Raw genomic sequence first — 18,639 nt, 5'->3', positions numbered from 1 at the left:
CTGTCTCTCTGCTAAAATCTCCCCCTCCTTTCTGAGTCCAGGAAGTGCTAAGAACCCAGGAGTGACATTACCACTCTAGAAATCATGTCAGGGAAAACTGAAAGTAATTAAGCAGCAAAAGTTGCAGCTGGCAAAATTCAGCACTGTGTTTGCCAAAAGCCAGACAGCGGTTTTCACCTCAAGCTGCAATTCAAGAGCCCCAAATTAAAAGCACATCGTACAGAGAGTTCTGTGGCTGAAGACACCATCGTACTACAGGAAAAGACTGTAAATCCTCTTGAGGAGAGCCGATGAGACAGAACTTTTTCATAAACCAGTGAATGATGTAAGACACAACTCCATCCCTGTTTTTATTGTTAAAATAACACAACTCCAAGATCCAAGTCAGTCACAGTCCTTATAAGGGCAATACATTCACTGGCACGCTGCTGCTCCAAACTGACAACAAATCACTTGCTGGCAAAAGCCATGATTTGCTCCTAAAAAGAGAAGAAAAAGAAAAGTAATTCATAAACTGGTAATAAGCACATATTCTAGAAAGCAGCTGTAGTCTCCTTCCTTTTATATATATATCAACAACAGTTCTTTGTCAGCCTTCCTAGCCAAATGCAGAGCACCTATCCCTGTATGCTAGAAAACTGAAGTTGCAGCATCCCATTGTAGCATGAAACAGAGGTGTTACCAACAGGTTGCGTGCTCAGAAAAGAGGTCTTCATTTGGTTTTCTGCTTTAAACAGAGAAACAGAAAAAAAATGGAGCAGTGAAGCAGTGGCAGCATAGTCCTCTTTTTAAGGAAACTAATACAGACACCTTGCCAGTGGCAGCTACTGTGCCTTCAGAACTTACTGCTCTTCAGCTTGGGTAGTGTCTTTACTGTGAGCATAACACAAAGGAAACAGGCCACCTCTGTTAAACAGGAAGAAGGTGACTTGATTTGTGGAATAAAACATTCAAATCCAGGAATGAGGAATCTGATTTGAGGGTCCTTGGGAGCTTTGAGAGCAGGTGGCTTAAGGAAAATCATGAAAATCCATCCACTAGGTCAAGATGGTGCAACAGACACCATCGGACAGGAAGACAGGCTGCAAATGGAGGGTCTTTTAAGACTGAACCTCCTCACAACTGCCTGCCTCAGGTAATGCCATTACAGAGACTTGCACTGCTGCTACAAGGGAACAGTTTCACAAGGCAGAACAGCACAGAAACAGGTAACTCATTTGGGCTGCACACCACATCTGCCAAGTCACCTGATGTCACCTTATTCTTAGTGAAGATGTGTCTACATAGGGCTGGTTTTTCATAGTGTGTTTTTGGAATGCAGTTCAAGGTTCCGCATTTTCATTGCACAGCACAATAAAGCCAAAGACTTCTAACCCCTGACTACTGATAGAAACGCTTTGATCCCTTATCCTCCCTGGTGCACAGCAAGAAAAGTTACTACTGAGCCATCAGTTATTTAGGAATTCCTCAGGCTCATTCAGGACACAAAACCTCAAGAGTGAACAAGTAGCATTTTCCAACCAAAAATTTTTCATTTAAAAGAAAAAATAATTCACAGCTTTGGACTCTTCCTACAGCCCTCACTAAAGTGAGAGTCTTACTTTGACAAGAGGCAGGGCATTTGTTGCTTGCAATCCCCATGTCCTCAGCAACACCAAGGGAGTCAGTCTCGTGGAGTAAAGCCTCTTTAGCACATCAATAGCAGCTATCAAGGAGACATTGTGCCTCTGACGTTCTGTCTCAAACTTTAAGAGATGTCTTAAGGAGCCTGGAAGAGAACAGAATGTTCCTATTAAAGCTGACATGCCACAATTGTGCATTTTATTTATATAGCAGTCTTCACTGACAATTGAAAACAGAGAAAGAGAACAGAGCAATGGTCTATCTTAATTAATAAAGGCCTCCATCCATCAGCTAGTGCTCTTCATCTCACCACCTCTAACTGCCATCCTGCAGAACTTTTTTTTTTTTTTTTAAAGCAGCTTTGAGATTTGTGGGATGGAAACAGCATCCAAGAATCTTTCACTGCTCCACAGCCAATCAGAGATGCTTATTTCAAACACAAGACAGCAGCACACTTAACCTGTGACAGAGGTAATGCATGTCCTGATAGCAGCAGTGGCCTGTAAGACTCATCTTACTGCCACTTCATCACCTTGGATCCTTACCCAGGTCACTCCCATTGAAGGCTGCTGCACTGAGGTGACGCGCTAAACATTCAATATCGCCAAAGCCCAGGTTTACACCTTGTCCTGCAAGTGGGTGGACTCTGTGTGCTGCATCCCTGGAGCAAGATAAGACAGAAATTTATATCTCTTCTTGAAGAAAGTCGTAATGGGTGACAAACCCCGATATGGCACTCCTCAGTTCCTTGCAATAAACACCACCGTACAGCAGCATATACATTTTATCCAGTACCTCCCTGTATCTATGCTGAATGACCTGACTGCCTCTCCAGTTGTAGGAAGCAAGATAAAGGGGAGGCAACAAAAAGCAGTTCTGAAAAGAAAAATTATAAAGAGGTGACTAACCAAAGAATCAAAAGTCCTCTCTCAGCTCACATGTGGAACAGGCCTTAATGTTTTTGTAAGTGACCTCAGCACAACAGGAAGTCTGTCATCACAAACACAAAGGAGACAGACATCATGAATACAAAGGAGAAGAGGGATATTATTGAAAAGAAACAAAATCAGGTTCTTTTATGAGCAGACTTATCTGTAAAGGACAAAGCCAGACATGCTGATAAGTGAGTCAAAGTCAGAGAAAAGGAATGAAGTTTGGGTATGAAATGTAAGATCATGCACTTCAACAAGCTATCAAGCACAGAGTGCTCCTGAGCACGGAGTGGCTCACAGGTTGGAAAGATGAGTATCTGAAGTGTAATACAGCATCCAAGAATTACTATAAGCTGCCAGTGTATTGCAGCTGTGGTGGAGAAAAAAGTACGTGCAACCTTAGAATATAAAAGATATTTTCCTTTTTCTATAGGCCACCATACAAAAGCCTATGACATCCCATTTGGAATAATTTGTAAGTTTTGTCATTTGCATTCAAGAAAAGTGAGTTTAAAATTCAAACTGGTACACAGAACAGCTGCTGCAGTGTTTGGAGAAGAACAGGTCCAGCATGAGATAATACTGGATTGTTTCACTGAACTACACAAACCAGAAAAGGGAAATAATTATCCCACAGTTTATGTAAAAAGCACACACAACGGACAGGGCGCTACTCACAGAAAACAACTGTTGGCGCAAGAGCACACAGTACAAACTGGGCCTGGATAAAGTCACACTGAAACTATAAATTATTTCTAACCATCCAGTTCGTTGACTGGGAGTTGCTATACTCTCATCACTTCTGACCACAAGCCACCCACGGGCTACTATTAGGGACCTTACCCGATAAGAGCCACGCGGTGCTGGACATACTCGGTCGCATGCCCCATTCCAAGAGGGAACATGGCTCGACTCTCTGGATCTGCTTTAGCAACACTTGGGGGCAGCTGACGGACTGCAGTCCCTGCGGGCGTCAGGAGTAAAATAGCAGATCGAAACATGGCCCCAGCAGTGTCGATGAAGTCCGAGTGGTTTACGTTGCTCCACTGAAAAAACAAACAAAGCTTTAAGATGTTAACCCTAACTAGACATATAAAAGAATCCAGTTGAAAAGAAATATGAAAGAGCTCCAAATTCTGAATTTTAACTTCTTGGACAACATTTTACAGTAGAAGAAATTATCTTCATTGTTTTAAGACATTTTCCAACTAGGATGAGTCTACCCTTCCCACTTTTTGGAAATCTAGTTCAACTTCTGTGACTTTCAGAACTAACCTAATTCAGTCCCAAAGGGTCATCCTTTCTTTGCAAAGTGCCTTTTTAGTACCATCCTCACCAGAGAAAGGAACTTGAGAATCCACCTCTCCCATGACTACCCTTTAAGCTGTAGGGTTCCATTATATTTCTCGTGATTACAACAAAGCCTCATACCCGCCACGAGGCTGATACTCACAAAGGCAGAGTTGATGCTATCCACAAAACTTTCCTCGTCCATAGCAAGAAGTTCAGATGCATGTTCATGACATGTAGACCAGACCAGAGAGCTGGCAGTGTCAGACAGCTAGTTTTAAGAGAACATCAAGGGTAAGTATCAAGAGAAAAAGAAGGAAAAATAAACCATAAGTGCAGATTTCCCTGCTGCCCTGCCCCACACTAGTCCCTCTGCACATCACTCCTCCAGCTCAACTTGCTACAAGAGCAAAATACCAAGGATAAAGTGAGAGGGCAGGAGGGGGAGAAAATGCAGGAACTGAAAAGTAAAGGGCAGCTGGACAAATTCTGAAAGAGACAGAACCAACAAAGGCAGGCATAGACAAAATTACTAGAAAAGAACAGACTAAAAAAGTAAAGAAACCCAAACAAACAAAACAGACCTTAAAAAAAAATACAAAGACCACAAGTCATCTTACCGGAAGAAGCGCAATTGGCCCTGTGGGAAGGAACCTCTGCCACGCTACATTATTGTCTGTGGCCTACAGTGGAAAGAACCAAGCAGACAGTTAGGAACTAGCAACCTGAATCACTCGCTTAAGCTGTTCTGCTGCTTATGGAAGAGTCATTAGCAGCATTTCACCTCAGACAAATGAAGAGTTGCCACCACAGCTGACTGGTCATACTGATGCTCAATGTTCTTAATTTCAGCTTTCTGCCGGACTAGAGAGTTATGTCCATCCGCACCAATCTGCAAAACAAAGAGATACAAAGCAACCTCTTCAGCCACTCCTAAGAAAGCCAATACACCAGCCTACAAACCTCAGCCTGCACATACACATTTTGTGTTTATTCAGAATAAAAAAAAAAAGAAAAATTAAAAAAAATCCCCAAAAACCAGAAGAAGTGGCCCGTTCTGCTCTTGTCCACTTTGTCTCGTACTGGGTACAGAAAAGGCTATGCACCATGTCCCACAGCATCTCTGTCAGAGTTAGCCACTCACCTCACTCAAGCCCTCCACGTGGGTGGAGCGGCACACACGGAATCAGAACCAAATCCAGTGGAAAGGACTTGGGTGAGAGATGATGCCTGATCAACAGAAATAAAAAGTTTAGTTACCAGTAGTTTGGTCTGAAGTCTGCGTCCATCAGCTAACTCAATTTGGACCCAAGGGCTTGTATCACATCTGTGAGAGGAAAGGGGCCAGGTATACCCGACTGCTCTGCTCCCGTAGAAAACCTCCACCCGGTCTGATGGGAACACAAAGTACCATGGTCACAGCATGATACAGACATGAAAAGAGGAAACATTGCTACAACAGCAAAGGCCATACGTGTCTTAATGGCAACCTTAAGAGCTGACGCTACAATTCTCAAGGCGCTCTGAAATAACAGATCTGGCCAACCCTTTGTCATTGCAACGCCTGCTCTGGATAGAGAGCTACAGATCTTCTCATTAAGTCTGTTTTTGGAGAGACTTACGTTCTGGAGAACTACAGATGCAACTGCTTTCTTGCTGTGTAGCCTTTGGAAGACAGATTTCTCCCTCCCCTCCCAATTCAAGAAGCTGCCTATGTCTCAGAGTTACTTGTTAGGTTAATTTCTCCCTCTCATAACGTGGTGCATACAACAGAAGGCAAGTAACTGAAAGCTCTCCGCAGGAAATAAAATATTAAAGAAGTTGTCCACTACCTGCTACTGCATCTAACTGTTTTGTGAGAGCAGACATAATGACATCATTCTCCACTATGTAACCCATGTCATCTAAGTCATCTTTCTCAAAAACGATCATGGCTTCTGAACAAGCATCCCACACCTACAAAGAAAAAATACATTACATGAAGCTACACAATAAAGAAGTGCTGTTCCTTTTAGGGACTATGAATGTATCCATCCTAATGGGAAAAGGACACGGCAATCTAGAAATGCAGAACTACAGGAAATGTCCTGGATTACTGTTTACTCCCAGCTACTACAGTAAATCAATTCCTTTCATACAATTATTTAGCTTCATCTCAAAACCTAATTGCAAAGTTTTTTATCCCTACTTTCCTGTTACAGAGTTAACATATAAAGCTGCCCCACCACCCTGTGGGTTAAACCCAGCAGGCAGCTCAGCCCCACACAGCCGCTCGCACACTCCCCTGCAGTGGGATGGGGAAGAGAATTGGAAGGGTAAAAGCATGAAAACTTGTGGGTTGAGATAAAGACAGTTAATAGGTAAAGCAAAAGCTGCGTGTGCAAGCAGAGCAAAACAAGGAATTCATTCACCACTTCCCGTCAGCAGGCAGGTGTTCAGCCATCTGCAGGACAGCAGGGCTCCAGCATGTGTAACAGCTACTCGGGAAGTCAAATGCCCTAACTCCAAACGTCCTCCCCTTCCTCCTTCTCCCCCTCAGCTTTTATTGCTGAGCATGATGTTGTATGGTGTGGGATATCCCTGAGGTCAGCTGGGGTCAGCTGTCCTGGCCGAGTCCCCTCCCAGCTTCTTGTGCGTGTCCTGGCAGGGCAGTGAGAGAAACAGAGCCAGCCTGGCGCTGCGTAAGCACTGCTCAGCCATAGCTAAAACATGCCTGTGTTATCAACAGTTTTAACTACAAATCCAAAACACAGCACTGTACAAGCTACTATGAAGAAAATTAACTCTATCCCAGCCAAAACCGAAACACACCTTTACCTTTATTTCCTGACTAGCACGCCTGCCTCAATATCTACAGCTTCCATTAGGAATCAACCTTTCATTCCTGTATTGTCAAGACGCTGAGGACAGGTATTTCTGAGTAGATTGCTACCCCAAAGAAATTAACAGAAATCATCATAAGCAGGACCTGCCCTTTGCCAAAGGAAAACCCTTTGGATCATTACTGTGAGTACTTCTGAGAATGCAAAGTGACAGACACACAGTATATTTGCAGCTGTAAGGAAGGCACCTGCATTCGCCGGAATGGTTTGAGTCTCAGGCTGCAGACATGATCCCAGGCACCAAAACCTGAAAGACGAAAAGGACACAATCGCATGGAGGTGCAGGCTCACACGTGACATTGGGACCCAGACAAACCAAAGCTCGCTCCACACTCTCCTCCTCCCTCCCTGCCCATCAGTGCCCAGACTCTGGGCCAGGTCTGCCTCGATACTCTCACAGCTCCAGCATCGCATCACTGCACTGTTAACATAAGCCAGCAGGAACGAAACAATCCCTGGACACTGTGATATAACAGTCAACTCACACTGTCCTACCACCGAGTAATAAAACAGACACAGAAACACACGGCCATCGTTGTTTAGAACATTTCTTTCTCCATAAGGAATCAAGGATCAAATCTGTCTTTAAAGTGAAAATTAATTGGAAGCGAGTTACCAGAGCACAGAGCATCAAGTACGTGCTTCCTTTGTGAACAGAAGATTCCAGACGCTTTAGAGAGCACCTTACACCCTTTCACTAGCCTAATTTCACAAATATTTATCTCTAACAAATCAGACCAAGATACCAGAACATGGATCCCTGTTACTAAGACAAGGCTGATTTAATCACAATTCAGCACACAGAACACTAAGAGACAAATGCAAATAATTCTGTTGAGTTTAGGACGAAGGCAGCCCACGCTCAAAGGGGTTTTGTTTAAACAAAATAAAACCAGTTCAAATACACTGTTAAAAATGCAAACAACAGAAATCATACTGCTTAGCAGGGTTGCTGATCCTGGGGAAATGGAGCTGACCCTGTTGCTGTAACTGTCTGGCATGTGATCATAATCTTTCCTAGGACCAGCCTCCAGCAGAGCAATCTTCTTATCACGGAAGTGGATATCATGCCCTAAAACAAGCAAATACACGCTTTGTTACAATGCTCCTGCCAAAAATCTCGTTTCTTATTTCTCTATCAGTAATGGCTCTGCATTTCTGCAATACGATAGAGTACATGCAAAACTTAATAAGCAACACATTTACAATACAGGTTTTGACCAGGCAGGTAAACTTTTGTATTACAAAGCTTTATGACCACAATGCTGTTACTGAGATGGACAACCCTTTTGCAGTTAAGGCAAGGATTAGATGTTTTCTTGTTGTACAAAATTTACATTTTTGTACAAATTTGTGCCTATCTTGTTGTTATGGAAGTTCATTATTGAAGTAATTAAGGAGTAAAATCTGCAATGTTTACTCCACACACAGAACAAATTTTTCAGAGTTTAAACATAAATTCAGCTATTAGAGCAAGAGATCAAAATAAAACTTCTATGACACTTAGCAACTACAATAATGTTTTCTTTATCCTCATATTCCAGCAGTGGAATAGCACAGTTAGTTCAGACTTTTAACTATCACTTAAACTGAACTGGAAAAAAGAAAGAATGAAGAGAGGACTCAAGTAAAGAGTAAATCACACTACAACTTGAATTAGGCAGGCCTGTTGCATATGACTGCTATGGTTGCAGAAGGTATGGAGAGCAGAAATGGTGTCATTATAACATCTAGAGTTTACTACTACAGCACCCTAGTAGCAGCAGTATCCTGAATGTATTTTCTAGATTATGCATAACGTAACCTTATCTCTTGAAAGGTCCCAAAGCTGCATGTTAGCCTCAGATACCACTGCTGGAGGGGATCCTTAGGCTGTCTCAGTTCAGCTGTGGTCTTGTTTAACAAAACAAGCAGAACAACAAGTTTGCAAGGTAAACCTTATACTTGCAAAGCATTTATTACTTAGGACCTTTGGTCTTCTTCACACTCTTTTCTTAACGCTTCCGTCACTACTACACCCTTCTGAATCTACACTACAAATAAGGCAGCAGCCACTACTCTCAGGATTTCTAGTGGTACAAACCAAGCACAAACCCATTTTAATTTAGTATTCACATGTTTAAAACACAGGGTCAGAGAATAAACTTCGGATCAGAAAAGCATTCTCAGCTATGGCTGAAATTACACATCAGTGAGTTAAGGGTGGCCGTGTTTAACAGAAACACCATAAGCAGTCCACAGAATTCAAAGTAATGGCTATGCTAACATATATCTGTCTATAAATACAAGGCTTATCATAGCAATCAGCTAACCAAACAGCTTTAAGTCAACTTTAGAGTGCTGTCATAAGGGGATGCAGGAATAAGGCGATTCCACAGCAGGATCTTGAACATTAAGATTCTAAATAACTACAGACTTATCTCACGCTGTCACCAAGACGTATTAATAATTACGGTCGACTTATACAAGTACCCGATACTCCACACATTGAACAGTTTTGGGAAAGCTCCATAAGTTTTTCGTGGAACCGGGTGAGGCAGCAGGACACAAAACCCGTGACCCGCTGAACTCACAGAACGAGGCCTCGGGAGGCCCGAGGACCGCCGCGATGTCGCACCACCGCGGCGGGGGCAGGAGGGACAGGAGGCGGGCCGGGCCAGGCCGGGCCGGGGGCACCCGCGACACCGGCCGGAGCGGGCGAGAAGGTCACAGCCTTACCTAGAACGGCGGCCATGGCGCTCCCCACCATACCCCCACCCGACACCACCACATCGTAGAGCGGCGCGGCGGTGGCGGCGACAGAACGGAGCGGAACCCGCGGCCCAGCCCACAGCCGCCCACCCAGCGGAGCCAGCAACCCCCGTCCGCACACCGCCGCCATGACAGCGGAAATAACGACACGCCCCCACCTCCGAACGGAAGTCGCGCCGGGAAACCATAGCAACGTAGCCTGCCTGACGGCGCGCTACGCCAAACCGCTCTTCCCGAGCGCAAATGAGCGAGCGGCAGGTGCGGCCCGCCTTGGAGACTGATTGGCTGTTTCAGGCTAAGAAGGCGGGACTAGAGTGCAGCAGGCTTCGCTGATTGGCGGGGGTCGGGAGTTGTGCCGTTAGAGAGGCAGAGGTGGCGGCCTGCAGGTGAGGGGAACGGCCTAGTCTCGGTGATCGCCGTTTTACCTCAGCCGCCGGGGCTGAGGTAAAGCCGCCATCGCCGAGGCGGGCACAGAATTTGAGGTCTCACCTCCGAAACTAGCGCTTTTCGTGTTATTTTTTATTTCCTTCCAGGTGACACGGCATGTCCTCAGGCTGTAGCGGCCTCAACTCCTGCATCTCCTGCCTGGGAGCATGGGAGGCCGCCAGTCTCCGTTAGAACCGGGCTTACCGTGCCAGGGAAAATTCTGGGATGCCCTCGGGGTATCGGAAGAGGATGAGGAGCTGGAGGGTTTCAGGCGGGAGGTGGCAGTCCTGCGTGACAAGCTGCGGGAGGCTCTCAGGTAGGATGGTGCCTGGTAAGGATGGTAGAATGGCATGGGGGATTCCTGCTGCTGCTGAGCACGGAAGTCCTAAGATACATGTATATAGTACCGAAAAACTGGCCACAAATGTTATTCACTAATGGAAGGATGGGGCCAACAGGTGCCCACCTAAACAGCATTCACAGGAACTGCACAAATCCCATTCCTGCTCATCAACTAATCGTGTTTACAATTTGCTAGCAGATCACACGCAATTCTATTCAGCATCCAGTCTTCAGAGCTGGGGTCTCTCCAACGTCTAGCTCTCAGATGTCTTGCGGTTAGCCCAGCTTGAAGTTCACTAGCAGATCACATACACATTACATGTGTACATACACACAGAGATATATATATATACACACACATGTTACAAACCAAATAGTTTATGAAGAAAAACAGTCTGCGACAATCCCCTGGCAAGTGCATTGACCAGGAAGGAGCCTGTTTATGCATGACTGGCACCTTCCGTTTGCTCCCCTTTTCCTGTTCTCAGTCCACCCTGATCCTTCCTTTTTACCTGCATTTACTCCTACCCCAAATATCTAGTCAGTTTTACTCAGTTTCACAATCACCCACAAACATCTTATGAGAATTTTGCTATTTCAATAAGACCCACAATAGTCTTGGGGTTTTTTTCTTATCATTAATTACATGGTCTTGTCATCAGCTACAAAGTTTCCAGCTGAATCTCTTTAAGAGTTGCACTAAAGCAGTTCCTTGCAATGGCCCTTCCATCAGCATCTTAGGAATGCTGGTGTTCAGTACTGTTAGGATTTCTGCATCTGTGTAACTAATTTATTGCCTCTCCTGAGCAGCTATCAGCCATATATCCTTAAAGTTGGAACTTTCTGGTTTACTTGTGGCCTTTCTGGTAATACGAGTGCTAGCAGCATAATAAATTGCATTACAAAGCTAAGCAGGCATAACCACCATTTTATGCATGGAAAATGGAAAACAAGCAAAGCTCTGCTCATGAACTTTGATAGCAAAGCAACATAAAGAGCATGAGAACGATGAATGATAAGCCCTAGGCCTGTCTTTTAATGACCAGCTCAGTCTGTGGTGTCTTCCTCTTAATCAGTAGTGCGTCCCTTCTTTTAACTTGTTTTTTAATGATTGCACTTATTTCCTCTTCATAATGTCTTTGTCTTAGTTGTACATCTGGAAACAAAAGGCAGTCTAGTTCTTTGATTGACCTCACCTCGGACAGTACCTGGGATCAGCAAAAGCCTCACTTGTTTCCGAAATCCCGCTTAAGGCCAAAAAGCGCTTCATCTCCCTGGATTCCTTCCATCACCATCCCTCAGCCTTTCAAAATGACACTGCGGGAAGCTCGCAAAAAGTCCCAGCTGATGAAGTCATACATGTTTCTTGAACTAGACAAACAGAGAGACAAAATGCAAAGCCAGGATGAAGCTGAATGTCAGAAACAATTCCGGGCACAGCCTGTACCTGCCCATGTATTTCTGCCCCTTTATCAGGAAATAATGGAGCAGAATGAGATTTGCAGGCAAACGGCAACACAGAAAAGAAAGGAGCTGCTACTTTCTACCCAGAGGCCCTTCAGTTTCCTGGAGAAGGAGGAGAAAAAGAAAGAAGCTATCAGACAAAAGTTCTTGGCGGCAGCAACCTCAAATGAGAGTTCCAAACAGAAGCAAGCCAGTAAAAAAGTTCCTAAATCTACCTACGGCCCACTTCTTGGAGATAAACTCAAAGGTAAATGCCAGGTTTTTCCTGTAAAAAAAACTCCCTGCCTGTCCCTCACTGTCTCCATGCTGGGAGGTAGGATCGTGGCATTACTTGGAGCATGAAGCCAGTATCACTATGTGCCCTGGTGGTATCTGGTCTCCTGTATATCACTGCTCATTACATCTCAACTAGATGCCCTTACAGGAAAGTGGCCTAAACTTAGCAGTCTTGTACCAGTGTCAGCAGCAGCAGTTCTGTACCACTCCCCAGCACACATGGGTACGTTGAGCTCCTCAGACAGATTTCCATACCCCTTTTGCTGCAAGTCATGACAGTTTGGGAATCCTTCCCTGCAGTGGATTCCATGTGTTTGGTTACACTGAAGGGACTTGGATGATTTGTGGCACAAATGTGAAGACAGACATAGTTTCAAAAGCATCCAAGGTCGGTGCAGTATCTTGGAACTGATAATTTTACTCCCACCCAAGTAATCTGTGCTGCACAGAACCTCTAGGAGAAAAATATTTCCTGAGCCCAAATCAGGCAATTGATTCAGTTCTAAGTGACAGTGCAGTTGTCCAGTCTCTCCTGCCATTTTCTGATGTTTTCAGTTACCTTCCCACTGATTCTCCACCTTATTAAGTGCTAAAACAGGGGAGGTAGGTGCTAGGACTGTTCTAGCCAGATGGACAGCCAAGGAAATTTTCCTGATGCTCAATTTCTTTCAGATGGCTTAAGCCCCCACAGCTTGAAGTGTGAAGTAAGCAATACAGACTTCATGCTTGAATATGGAACTAAACCCGTCTTCGATAATTCTCATTGGTTTTCTTACTCCTTTCTTTTTTTACCGTTTCCTACTAATTTCTTCTTGAGTATACACCGGTTCAGTTTTCATCAGAGAACATTCTGTTGTGTGTGCTAAACTAAATATATTAGAAAGGTAAAAGAAAGCAAAGGACAAGCCGGTGTTCTATCTAGTATATGAGAAGGGAGGAGGGATGAACATTTCATACCTCAGTCAATGCAAACTTATAAATAGACTCAGAAAAAGTCTTACTTTTCAAACAGCAGTATTGATTTCTTTTTTTCTAATAGCAAAAAGCCAGCCCACAGCCAACCATTCATCTGTATTTTCACAAATATTTAGTGCTGCACAGGAAAGGACTCAAGTTTGATGCTGTACCCTGAAGCACGCTCTTTCTATGGAAAGTTTGTCACAGAAGTCACAAGACATGATCCATCCACCAAGTTCTCCTTACTTAAAATCTTTTCCAAGATAGACAAACACTGCTGGATATTGCATGTCACCCGTTACAGGTGTATGTGAACAGCCCATTTGGATCACACAGTCAACATAATGGCGTATGCGCCTGTATGTCCCATATGAAAAGTAGAACCTTGATTAACACAACACTTCTGCCAGACAAAGGCCACAGGTTATCTAGTACCCCTAAGAGCAGGAATAGGAAGAGAAGCCTTGTTCAGTAACTTAACTCTGGTAAGCGAAAGAGATATTTGGAGATTAATGCCTAAGAAAGAGGCTACCCATTTTTTTCTGGTATCCTTGAATATTTTTTTCCTGGCAGGCAGAGGACAGAGAGGCTGGAAAGTGGGGAAAAAGAACAGAGGATGGCTGGTCTCTCATACATGTGTAGCTCCCATCATAAAAAAAAACCAAAACTGTAGAGTTGTGCAGTGGCAATTTCAGAGTCTTTTATGTCACTCATATTCTTCTCATTGCTTTGCTTTTGATTCATTAGAAGCTGAACTCTACAGAGAAATCCGCATTCAAATGAGAGCGAAGGATTTGCTTGAGAGCTCCATAGCTCCTATAGATACTAGCACCTGTCAGAGGGAGCCTCAGTCCCGAACTGCCACTAAAACTAAGCAGGAAAGGCTTGGCTTCTTGCAGGACAAAAGTTTCAGCTTCAAGCCAAGGATTAATCCAACAATACCGGATTTTGAAGGACTTTACTGGGCATTTCAGAGGGAAGCAGTAAGGAGACAAGAAATCAAAGAGGCAACTCGTAATAAGCCATTCAAGCTAAGAACCTCCAATCTCCGTGGCAGGCAGAGGCAGGCTAATGAAAAACTAAAGGTGAGATGACTGGATATTTCTGTGGTACTGCTTTCTCCGATCAAGATAGCAACTTCTTAAATTTCTAGCCTTTATTTATGGATGGTTAATGTCCTGTGACCTCTGCCCTTGTCTTGGGAATACTGCAGAATTCTAGGACAAAGCAGAGAACAAATTTCTACACAGAGGATGAGCTGTGACAGCTAAGGCTCAGCCACCCTTCCATACTCTCAGTCACACCTCCTTCCCCTCATCCCTCAGCTCCTCCCCATGTAAATCCCTATTGATGGAAGAGAGAAGAATGAGTGCATTGCCCTCATACCCCAGCTGTGGTCTTGGGTAGACAGAGGAGATTCTGTACTGTGAACAAATACGCTGAATGAAGTTCCATTTTTTTCAGGATTCTCAGCAACTTTCCAAGGTTTCAGTGCAAAAAATTCATTCTCTTTCCGGACTTTCCTCTCTGTCTTCCAACACCCTTCCAGTGCATATCACAGATGCAACTAGAAAAAGGGAATCTGCTATTAGGTAAGTAGAAAAGTTTATCTAAAAGACCATACACCAACTAATGACCAAAATGGAGGAAAAAAGTCAGTGTTTTCCCTCATCACATTAACTACATCAGCAATACTTTTCCTAAATGTTTCTCTGTCTTCTTTCTTTGCTAGTTCTTGCCCTGACTCTCACTTGATTTGGGAGCTGCACAGTCATATGTCTGAAATTTTGCTTTTCTCCTTAAAGGACTACAAAAGTAAAATTCCCTGCTAGCATGTAGCCTGGCAGTCTTAAGTGAGCTCATTAGTAACTTTTTTCTAAATAGATACTCCCAAGATAACAAAAAGGAAGGGGACAAGGAAGGAATTTATTGGCTGGAGAAACAGAAAAAGAAATGTCAAGCTATCCGAAAGTCAGTGAACAGCCGAGCAAAAGCCCTAGATCCGCATAAAAGTCTGGAGGAAACACACAAGGAGAAGTTGAAACAGAACCGGTCAGTATCCTATTCTGCACAGAAACAATCTGTTTGCTCTACTAATTGGGAATCATCAGATAATCATTTAGGAGGAATTGGGTCTAAGAACATTACTAGCCTAACTTTTTTGGCTCTCATACCCATTCCACATTCATTTGGATTTCTCGACAATTCCACACTACTCCTTCCATACAGAACAGTTTCCTTTAGATTAACATTTGTAGAAACTAATTTGTACAAACAAGCCAACTGAAATGTATGATTTGGTAAGGCACACACAAGAGCACATTTTCTGAAAATGTGAACACTGGTTCTCTGCTTACAGTCCAGTAGTAAAGCTTTGCTAATGGGTCCGTAAGTGGCCAGTGTAGGATATTTTTTTCCCAGTATTTGGAATCAAGAGAATTACCAGAGCTATTTAAAGGACGAAGCAGTTACTGAGAATTCCTCATTCCTGATCAGCTACAGTCAGAGGGAACCTGTATTAGGCAACTTTTCCATTTCAGGCAAACTATGAGAGACAGAACAAAGGAATACAGAAAGGAGCTGGAAGAAATGCAGCTGCGAGTCAAGAACAAACCATACCTCTTTGAGCAGGTCACCAAGGTAACTGTTCAAGTTCCAGGTTGTTTCTGGGTGACTCCATACATTGTCTTTCATGTAAGGCAGGCATTAAGAAATGTAGTCTCAAGTTAATTCACAGATAAGAAGGTGCAAATGGTTGTATAGTGTCTTGACTACACTCAAAATAACACATGGAAGGGCCACCCAAGTAAAATTTAAATTCCTTCCCACCACTTGAAAAAACACTCAAGTCTTTTTTTCTTGGTTGTAGAGCTTTCCAGTCCCCAGTATATACTGCAATCAAAATATCTGGTCTGATCAAACTCAAGGCCTTGTCACACCAGAAATTATATGAATACCTATTCTGCACCTAAATACCACAGCCTACGGTCTAGAATTTTTAAAACTTTTTTTTCTTAAAGCCCTCTCCCGTTGAGCACTTACTCTTTGTACCTCTAGTGTTACTAGAAAAACATTCATGACAGCTGTATCGCTTATATCCCCTGCACGTTCTGCTCTCTGGGGTTGCGTTCAGCACATCTCATCCATCACGCGCCGCCAGCTGCAAATCTGCGTTGCACTGGAGGTGTAGGTACGATCTTTACTCTCTATAAAGCATCTTTTCCCCAGGGTTTTCTCTTCCAGTTCTGTCTCCTTCAGGGACGATAATCTGGTTAGAGACAGAGTGACGATACACTGACAACATGCTGATTTAAGGTTTCTCAATAGAATGTACCCTCCTGGGTCAGACTTTCAGTTCAGGTGAGTGGTTAACGGAGGCACATTTCGATGATAAGTGTTGGTAACATTTCTGTTTGCTGGGTTCTGGTAGTATCGATAGCATTCACTCGTATTGAGCCAAGATTTCTGTCCTTCCATAGAGAACACCTTAACCTTTAGGAACTGGCCAGTCTCCCTGGAAAACTGTCATCTCAGACTCCATTAATTGGCAAGGTTTATTTGGAGGCAGTGAGGATATAGGATCCAGGATGCTTGGTTTTCAGTTTCATGAAGGTGAGCTGACAGGAAGATATTTCACAGGTGTTTTCCATTTATTGAACTCCACTGTCATTAGTGCTTACAAGTTACAAGCAAACATGCTTCCAGAATTTCTCACAACCCTTTGTTGCACGTATTCTCAATTTGAGTGTCCGAATCAGGGCTCAGACACAAGTATGCTAGTCTGGTAGGACTGGAATGCTGTAGAAGCAGGAGGAACAGAAGAAGGAAGAATAAAAAGAGCAGAAGCAGAAAAAGGTGAGCTCTGGCTTAGAGAGATGTGAGACATCATCCTAGTGTCCAGTTGTGGCACTGTACTGTATTGATGAGAGAAATTTTGGGTAGGGGCTTTACTCCTGTTCTCTTTAGGAGCGTCACCTGTGAACTTTAAAATGACTTACGGGGAACTGTATGCTTACTACATGCTTACTGTTTAAGTTTCACTTTCATAGCATGATGCTCGTCAAGGAGCAGAGCGTCGCTACAGACACACCCTCCAGCAGGTTGGGCTAAGTGAAGAATTTGTGACGAAGAAAGGGAAAGATGCCACTGACTTGCTGGAAGAAGAATCTGATGTTCTCAGGTAATAAAAACAATGCAACACAACTCTTGTGCCTTTGACTAAAAACATTTTCCTTGTTCATGAACGCATTCCAGTTTGTATCATCTACTGTAGGCAAAATTAAATCAGCTTCACTCCTCTTATTAAGCATCACGGCTTCTCTATCTTAACTCCTGTGACTGCACTCTATTTCTTATGCATGGAGCAAAGCAGCAAGCAAGCACTGCAAAACATTTCCAGTATTAGACAATCCCTATTTCTGCAGAGCGCCCAAGCCTCGGGATGGAAAGGACGACTGTACTGTACAGGAAGGAGAACCTCACGAGGAACAGAGCAGAAAGGAAATGGCAACATAAAATCTAGCAGAAGAATCCATCGATCGTCTCTGGATTTTTTTAATTCAAGATTCTCCAGGTTAAGCCTCAGGAACTTTATGGTTTAGGCTGACGCCTAAGAGTTGCTGTGGGGTAAGTGAGATGTGAGAACTTAGTGAAGGAAAAAAAAAGAACCAATACGTTTAAAGCACGTCTTGTGCAACCCAGCAAACCCTGCAGCCTCCCTTAGTCTTCACAAGTGTTCCTCATGTGAGCCATTTCCCTTTCTTTCACGGGCAACAAAAGTTAAAAAGGTTGAAGCATTATCTTTGGATAAAAGCAGATATGAAAGAGGTGCATCCTCTAGTGTCAGCTCCTTGTGTTCACGCCACAGAAGTGCACAGAAAGGGGAGCATGCCCTTTGGGTGTGCTGAATCTTGGTGTACACATGTATGTGGTAGAATGCTTTTAAACAAGGTATTTCTAAAAAAAGCCCAAACAGACGAATTTGACCTACCTTGGGAGAAGACTCAGAGGGAAGTCCTTCCCTGGTGTTAACTCTCCATTCATTCATTACCAGCTCTGCGCACTCCTCCCATTAGGAAGAAGCAATACACTTTCTATATTAAAAAAAAACACCCATAGGTCATTAATTTGGTCTGGAAAACAACCAAAATTATGAAGAAAGTTTTAATTAAATAATGCATCACTTTGGATTGCTGTTGTCCTAATTCTACTAATACTGTAACATCAAAGATGGACTTTGGTGGAAGAAAGATTACGTATCATTTATTAGCTGTCAGCATGTTGCACTCAAATGCCTGGTGCATCTTGAACAGTGCAGTTCACACATTAGTGGTCCTCCTTTACCTGACAGTAAGAATGACCTCAAAAATACAAACCCTTACCACCTGGAAAAAAACTTACCACTGAGAATTACAGTAGTAATTAATGAGATTAAAAGATTTTTAAATGGCTATCATGTTTCTGCATTGTCCAATTTCTTTATCAATCATCTTTTCCTCACTTAAACAGAAGCTGTGTCTCTCCATCTGAGTCACCTCAATCCATTTCTCCTTACACTGTAACAGCAAAACCTCATCATCAAATCAGAAATGCAGCACCTGTATTAGATAGAGAGATAAAACGGAGATATCTCATTTTTAATCATAACCAAGTACTAGATGCAAGAACCGATGGCGCTGGGTTGCAGGCTGCGCTGT

General features: G+C 43.4%; 3 protein-coding genes across 5 annotated transcripts in view; 2 read left to right on the top strand and 1 right to left on the bottom strand.

The window, feature by feature from the left end:
- The window catches only part of ENTPD5 (ectonucleoside triphosphate diphosphohydrolase 5 (inactive)), a 29,614-nt gene extending 24,768 nt beyond the window's left edge, over window positions 1-4,846 (top strand). The window contains exon 15 of the transcript XR_005105272.1: window positions 4,698-4,846. The gene's annotated coding sequence lies outside the window, so the exon portion shown is untranslated. The remainder of the gene's footprint in view (window positions 1-4,697) is intronic.
- COQ6 (coenzyme Q6, monooxygenase) lies at window positions 322-9,681 on the bottom strand. Its single transcript, XM_037394261.1, is given in 13 exon segments — window positions 322-479; window positions 1,602-1,768; window positions 2,169-2,284; window positions 3,399-3,601; window positions 4,009-4,116; window positions 4,466-4,528; window positions 4,630-4,737; window positions 5,106-5,236; window positions 5,678-5,801; window positions 6,916-6,974; window positions 7,665-7,799; window positions 9,446-9,642; window positions 9,644-9,681. Coding segments are annotated over 13 exon segments (1,464 nt in total). The 5' UTR covers window positions 9,667-9,681; the 3' UTR covers window positions 322-449.
- A 99-nt stretch (window positions 9,682-9,780) lies between these two features.
- On the top strand, window positions 9,781-18,396 carry FAM161B (FAM161 centrosomal protein B). Of its 3 annotated transcripts, XM_037394260.1 has the most exons (9): window positions 9,783-9,864; window positions 10,012-10,220; window positions 11,395-11,957; window positions 13,691-14,028; window positions 14,408-14,535; window positions 14,828-14,995; window positions 15,484-15,583; window positions 16,993-17,123; window positions 17,368-18,396. In XM_037394260.1, the coding sequence occupies exons 2-9, from the start codon at window positions 10,072-10,074 to the stop codon at window positions 17,456-17,458; spliced, it is 1,668 nt and encodes a 555-aa protein (XP_037250157.1). In that variant the 5' UTR covers window positions 9,783-9,864; window positions 10,012-10,071; the 3' UTR covers window positions 17,459-18,396. The 3 variants fall into 3 exon arrangements, 1 of the variants encoding a protein (XP_037250157.1); XR_005105269.1 differs by lacking the exon at window positions 17,368-18,396 and having other exon boundaries at window positions 9,781-9,864; window positions 15,484-16,798; window positions 16,993-17,078; XR_005105270.1 differs by lacking the exon at window positions 17,368-18,396 and having other exon boundaries at window positions 9,781-9,864; window positions 15,484-16,555; window positions 16,993-17,050.
- Window positions 18,397-18,639: the final 243 nt, after the last annotated feature.

Source organism: Falco rusticolus, chromosome 7, assembly GCF_015220075.1.
Source record: "Falco rusticolus isolate bFalRus1 chromosome 7, bFalRus1.pri, whole genome shotgun sequence".
NCBI lineage: Eukaryota > Metazoa > Chordata > Aves > Falconiformes > Falconidae > Falco > Falco rusticolus.
Note: the sequence above shows the minus strand (reverse complement) of the source record. Positions and strands in the feature narration are given on the sequence as shown.

Excerpts from the sequence above, each read along its gene's own strand:
- FAM161B (XM_037394260.1), top strand. The coding sequence starts at position 10,072 with ATGGGAGGCCGCCAGTCTCCGTTAGAACCGGGCTTACCGTGCCAGGGA. Across the intron at positions 11,958-13,690 it reads TCTTGGAGATAAACTCAAAG|AAGCTGAACTCTACAGAGAA; the intron begins GTAAATGCCAGG and ends TTGATTCATTAG. Across the intron at positions 14,996-15,483 it reads GAGAAGTTGAAACAGAACCG|GCAAACTATGAGAGACAGAA; the intron begins GTCAGTATCCTA and ends TTTCCATTTCAG.